We start from the raw sequence: 6,520 nt of genomic DNA, 5'->3' as shown, positions 1-6,520 counted from the left end.
CGGGGCGGCCTGGGGGGCGGCGGGGCTCCGGCCGTTCTGGTAGTCGGCGTCACCCACCACCGAGGACGAGTCGTTGGTCATGCCATCGCTCTCGGCCGAGCCGTTGTCGCTGGACTTCAGACTGCTCTGCCGCTGCAAGCTCAGCGAGGAGGCCACCATCTTCATCTGGTTCTCCAGCGCTGCAACCCCAGAGAAGGCAGCGGCCACCTCTGATTGTGCATCATAGGGAGTGGGAGGTTTGGAGGAGCTCCTGGGGCCATCCTGAGAGTCCATGTCGTCTTCCATGTCGATGCTTTCCACGATCTCCTCTGGGCGCCCGATGTCTCCGTTCTTCTCGGGCAGGGCAGGCTCCCCCTCAGTGTCACAGGGGGGCTCTGGCATGGGGGTGTTGGGGATCTGCCCGCCCATGTGCATGCGGATGTGCTGCTGCAGCACCACGGCATTTGTAAACTTCTTCTGGCAAATGGGACACGAGTGCTGCATCTTCAAGGGGGTGTTGGCCCTGTGGACACCATAGTGGGTTTTGAGGTTCCCTTTAGTGGAGAAGGCACGGCCACAGATCTTGCACTTGAACGGCCTCTCCCCAGTGTGGGTGCGGTAATGCATCTTCAGCGAGCTCTGGCAGCTCAGCACTCTGTGACAGATCAGGCACTCGTTGGGGTCAGAAGTGGACTTGTCAATATTTTCAACCAGCTGCTGGAGCTTGGATGTCTCTGAGCCCTGCTCGTTCGACCCACCTACGTGGAAGATGCTCACGCTGCAGGCAGCTTGTGGTGAGCTCAAGCTCTGCTCCGTTCCCGACTCGTGGCCGACCGCCCCCGATGAGGAGGAGCCACCCTCGCTTTCAGGAGAGGGCCTCGACTGCAGCTCACTTGAGAACGTACCAGGCAGAGCCTCCTTGATGCCTGCCAGGCTGGAGATGGCCTGAGGTGCGCCGCTGGCCGCAGAGGTAGGCAGCGTTGTTAGGAGAGGTTTGCTGTCCACAATCAGGTTGGACTCATCCAGTGGCACAGACATCCCGTACGGGATTCCAGTGCTGGTAGGAACATTGTCCAGGTGCTCAGGAACTGGGTAAGGATTCATCTTTATGTGGGGGTACTTGTCTTTGTGACGCTGAAAATGCACTTTGAGGTTTCCTTTGGTGGTGAAGCGGTTCCCACAGATGTTACACTTATAGGGCCTTTCCCCGGTGTGGGAGCGGAGGTGGATCTGCAGGGCACTGTCGTTGCCAAAGACCTTCCCACAGAATTTACACTTGTGTTTGAAGAACGGCTCCTCCGTGTTCGGTTTGCTTTCAGACACGCTGATGTTGGGCGGCTTCCCCTTGCCCTTCTTTGAGGAATCCATCACAGACGAGACGGCCGAAAGCGGGTTCTGGAAGATGACCGAGCCGGAGGACTGAGGTAGCAAAGGATTTGGGAACTGAGAGATGGAGCCGGGCAGGCCTCGGCTCCCCTCTGGCTTCAGGGGGAAGGAGGAGGAGAGCCCAGCAGCCAGCGAGCTGGCGGCTGCAATGCCAGTGTTAGAATGAGGTAGTTTTCCTTGCTTCAAGGATTCCAGTGATAGGCTCTGGCTCCCAGCTTTCTGTCCGATTAAAGCCACGGCAGCCGAGAGCTGCTGGGACATGTGGGCACCCAGAGCCTTGAGCGGGTCAGTAGCAGCTGCTATGGAGGGGTGCAGGGCGTGGGGAGCCATCATGGCGATCTGGATGCGGATCTGCTCCGTCAGTTGGATCTGCTGGAGCTGCTGCTGCTGCAGGCACACCAGCTGCTCCAGGATCATGGGGATGGCGTTGAACCCGGCCGCCGAGGAGGAGATGGCGTCCGACGTCCGCTGGTTCACGGCCACCTTAGTGCCACGGATGGTCTGCAAAGTCACGTTAGTGTTTGGTACTTTGGGTTTTGGTAGATAGCTCAGGCCGGCGGCCGCAGGCGTCAGGGGGGGTTCTATTTTAAGGTACATTCCTCCTACCGGCTCAGCATCCATTTTTCCTTCTCTCTTTTCCACGGAGGCAGTGCAGCCCTTGGCCTGAATGTCCTTGCGCGCCCTGCCGTCCATGCGGTCGCTCGGGAAGGTCCCCAGAGGAGCCTCGGAGAAGCTCTCAGGGGGGACTGGTCCCTCGCTGTCGTTCATGATTAGAACAGGCGGATTTTTAGTGCAATTTTTCTTATGCTCAAGGAATTCAGAGAGAACGAAGAATTCTGCACAGCATTTTTCACAGATTTTGGTTTCCTCCGTGCGGCACCTTTTGGAACTCATTTCACCATCTCTATCACCTGGGACGTCTTGTGGACTCCCTTAAAATAAAAGAAAGTCACATTATTAATTGCCAGATTTAGACCAAGCATTCACTATTAAGATCACTGCCTCCACCCCAATTGCAAATTAAAGTACAAGACACTGGAATCAAGTTTGCAGATCAAGCTGAAGTTCTGCTCTTTGTTTTGATGCCAATTCCTTCACAACCCAAAATAAATATTAATCTCAGTTCAGTTTACAAGAAAAAACATATTTTAACAAAACTCTCACAAGGCTCAATGAAAAAAGATTCATTCCAAATCCCTTTATACAGGTAGAAATCCCCTGGAACAGTTCTGCAATGCAGCACCTGCAACACAGCTTAAAAGGAACACCAGGACAGAGGAGGCATTGAAGCACCGAGCAAAACACCACACATGAGTTATCTGCTCTTTACACTTCAGGTTCTAATTCTTTGCTAACCATCTCTCAAAAATTCATAGAAGATCGTTAACACAGGGATTTTGAGCAATTCTTACTGTACCGATCTAAACGAGTTTTGCTCTGCCATTATGAAAGTAATTACAAGCCAAGAGGGCTGACAACAGCAAAGCAAGGCCAATATTAGCTCTGAAATCCTTTGAAAGCAAACCCACCCCACTAATAATCCCTACATGGACACAGTAGCAAAGAATGATTAAACCAGGAACTCGACACTCGAGTATGCGCCTTCATTGATACCTATGATTATTAAAAAAATAATGCAAGTAGCAAGTCCTGCTCACAAAACTACACCGAGGCATTTCTGACCTCGCAGGAGGCCTCTGTCAGCCGTACCCACAACTCACCCTCTTTGGGAAGGGGCAGGGAAAGCCAAGAGTCCCCTCCTGCCCTTCCACCACCAGCACAGCACGGCTCAGACTGAGCAGAATTTGTACATGGACCAGAAAAAAAAAAAATCGGGGAAATATCTGAACTGCAAGAGGTTTAGCGAAATTATAACCAAAACAGGATGTTTTTGCTCAGCCTTGCCACCATCCCTCAAACAACAAACCCCCAGCCCGCTGGAGGTGGGGCAGAGCTCAGGGCAGGAGGGAAAACCTCCCAGCGAGGGGGAGCAGGCAGGATCGCAGCCCCCATGGGCTCCCCCCGGACCTGCTCCCATTCGGGGGGTGCCAGGGGTGCAGTGGGTTCAGGGAAGGGTGTCCCCCCTGTCCTGCCCTGCCCAGACCCCCAGCTCCAGCCCCAGCCCCCCCCAAGGGTGGCACAAGGTGAAGCTCAGGAGCTTCTCGTGGCTTTGGTTTGTGCAAGGTGTGACCAAACCACACCTGGGTGTGTCCTGAACGTGGAGGGGACATGTCCAGGGGACAACGTGAGCACATCGCCCTGCTTGAGGGAGGATATGGCAACCCCTGCCATTTCTGACCTCAACAAGGGCACTGTGTGCGCTCGACAAAGCAAACTTCAACCGTTTAATGCTGGGCGGCACCAAGCGCATGTGAAAGTTTACTTGTAAAAATGAACATTTGATCAATAACAAAAATTCGCAAGTATCAGAGGCCTGTTCTGCTGTGATCTGCAGAGCAATAAATCCAAACCTGCACAAGTCCTTGAATGGGGAGGAAGGGAGTTCTCAGCACAGCTACGATCAAAAATGTTTGGATGCCTCCCATTTAAACAGGGAAAATTAAACACTTCCCCTTCAGCCCAAACAACTCCTGTAAGTGAAAGAAACAAGAATGGCAGCACACATTTCCCATCCCAGATATCATTAAAGTGATGTCTCTAAAGCTGATTTAACTCTAAAAACACACAGAGAAGCCCAGCCTGCAGACAAGTACAACTACTGCACAATTCAGAACTGGGTGAACAGAGTCAACCAGGATCAAGAACAGATTATTTTCAACTCATTTTACAGTCTGAGCAGATATACTTGGAAAGAAGGTACCTGGATTAAAATAAAATAATAAACCTCCAGAACTACTCTATGCTGACTTCAGAGGTCTTTGACTACTTTCCTGTTTCGCAAAATACTAAAACAGAATTTCATAGAACACTAAAACATAAAAATCTCTTCCAAATCCTTTAAGTGTTTGGGGCTTTCCCAGTCCCATCCCCCAGGCAGAACAACCCTGTTTTCACATCACGAAATAATAAAAAATAACCTCAGCTTTTACTTTTTCCAGTGGCACAGAAATGTCTGCACCAAACAATGCTGCCCACCCCCAAGGAGATATTCCAGGATAATGTCTAGACAAGTCCTCAAACTTTAACTGCTTCAAAGCACCCGATCATTTATCTCCTTTCCCATGATAATACTTCTTATTTTTCTACTTCTGCGCTGATAACATCACACTCAATTCAATGCCCCTTTCCCAATCTCCAGCACAGCCCAGGCTCATTTTCATCATTCTGAGGAGCTCTGGTGACTTCCCTGGTTCTGAGCAGCAGTGGCCATCTCAGAGAAAGAGACTCCAGGGCACTGAGGGTGCCTGTGCTGGGCAGCAGAGCCTGGCAGCCCTGCCCTGTCACATTCTCCTTTCCCTGACAGTGAAGCATTAGCTGGACTCTGCATAAATTCAATTCAGAGCTTGAAACGACTTGCTGCATGACAAATAGGGAAGTTGCGCATTGTTTTCCTTTTTACCTTAGAGAAAGGGTTTTAGATAAATTCACAAGTAGGACGCTGGGTTATTTTACAGTAGCTGGAATAACAAAGGAGCAATTGACTTTCTGTAAAAAACCAAACAGCTTCTGTGAAAATCATCGTGATTTGTAACAACCTCCTCTCCCTGCCCCAAGTGCTGCCATCAGAGCCCCTCAGCTGTCCAAGCCCAGCAGTGCCCACCAAAATGAAATAACAGCCTGAACTCGGGGTTTTTCATGCCAGGAGGGCAGCTCTGCCCACCAAAATGAAATAACAGCCTGAACTCGGGGTTTTTCATGCCAGGAGGGCAGCTCTGCCCACCCAAATGAAATAACAGCCTGAACTCGGGGCTCCCCATGCCAGGAGGGCAGCTCTGCCCACCCAAATGAAATAACAGCCTGAACTCGGGGCTCCCCATGCCAGGAGGGCAGCTCTGCCCACCGACTGCCGAGGATTTACCCAGCACTGCCCTGCCACGACAATTCCTCCGCACTTCACTTAACCCTCTCCAAAGGCTTCCAAGGGACAGGACTTCTACTGTGGTTTTTTTATCTCCCCACCCCCGAATTTCAGGAATGTTATCTCTCAGCATCTAGTTATCCAATAAGTTAGAAGAATGCAGTAAACCCAGCAGGGGGGTTAGATTGAATCACTGGCAAATGGATGGATAAAATCCACTATTGTGTAGGACAAGGCGGTCATCAACAAGGAAGGCTGATAAAATCCACACTGCTCAAATGATTTTTTTTTAAGGCAAACAGTAAAAGGAGTGAAGTAAATCTGGTTTGATGTGATTTCAAGAAGGGTGCTGCTGGCCTACCACTCATCTAAGCCATTAGTGACTTTTTTCTCAACTTTATTTCACTTGAATTCAGATGAAACAGAAGCTTTTCCATCCACTTTTTTTTTATTCATGAGTTTTGATACCTTGGGTGAGCGAACTTTCCCCACAGCCTACATCTGACCAACTACTTTAAGGTTAACAAAGACCATGCACCTCGGCGGTTTAAATTAACTCAGGGAGGATTGATTACCACCCCTCCACTCCTAGACAGGAACCCTCTGCCATCAGCTCGCTGTCGCTCTCAGGGTCCCTGATGCTTTTCTCCTTCTCCAAAGGACAGGGCTTCCAAAAGCTCTAAACTGCCCCAAATCGCCCTTCTCACACTCTCAAACACCATTTAGTGCATTTTAACTGTGACAAAATCACTTTTTAGAGTAAGTAAAACACATGATGACAGCTTACAGAGATATTCCAAAGGCCTCGATGCTTTTTACATAGAACTCATCAGCTGCGTTTTTCTACCCAAGAACAAGGCAGAAACGCGTTACCCCCACAATCACCATTTCACGTCCTTACAGGCTCTCCCTCAAGGCTTCAATTATTTTATTACCTACTTACTAATTCCCCCTTTGGCCTATCTACAACTTCAAGCGAGATATTCAGCCGAAGACAGAACAAAACGCAGCGAACAGGCGCTTGTGAAGAGCGGAATAAGCGCTAAAACCCGCGGGCAAAGCGGAGGCGCTGCCCCCCGAGGGCTCACCCCGCTCGGGCCGGGTTGGGCAGGGCTCGGAGCCCCCGGTGCTCGGAGCCGGGGCCGGTCGGTGGAGGGCCGGGTTGGGCAGGGCTCG

General features: G+C 50.8%; 1 protein-coding gene across 3 annotated transcripts in view; it reads right to left on the bottom strand.

Moving 5' to 3' along the window:
- Positions 1-6,520, bottom strand: part of SALL4 (spalt like transcription factor 4) — a 13,824-nt gene that overhangs the window by 4,195 nt on the left and 3,109 nt on the right. For 2 of the 3 annotated variants that reach the window (XM_031059119.1, XM_031059120.1), the window contains exon 2: positions 1-2,297. This exon is cut by the window's left edge and continues 130 nt beyond it. In XM_031059119.1, the coding sequence (XP_030914979.1) occupies positions 1-2,297 (2,297 nt within the window). Of the gene's footprint in view, positions 2,298-6,432; positions 6,486-6,520 lie in introns of those variants that run through there. The other variant, XM_031059121.1, reaches the window with a different exon arrangement.

The sequence above is a fragment of the Geospiza fortis genome, unplaced genomic scaffold (genome assembly GCF_000277835.1).
Source record: "Geospiza fortis unplaced genomic scaffold, GeoFor_1.0 scaffold361, whole genome shotgun sequence".
Taxonomy (NCBI): Eukaryota; Metazoa; Chordata; class Aves; order Passeriformes; family Thraupidae; genus Geospiza; species Geospiza fortis.
Note: the sequence above shows the minus strand (reverse complement) of the source record. Positions and strands in the feature narration are given on the sequence as shown.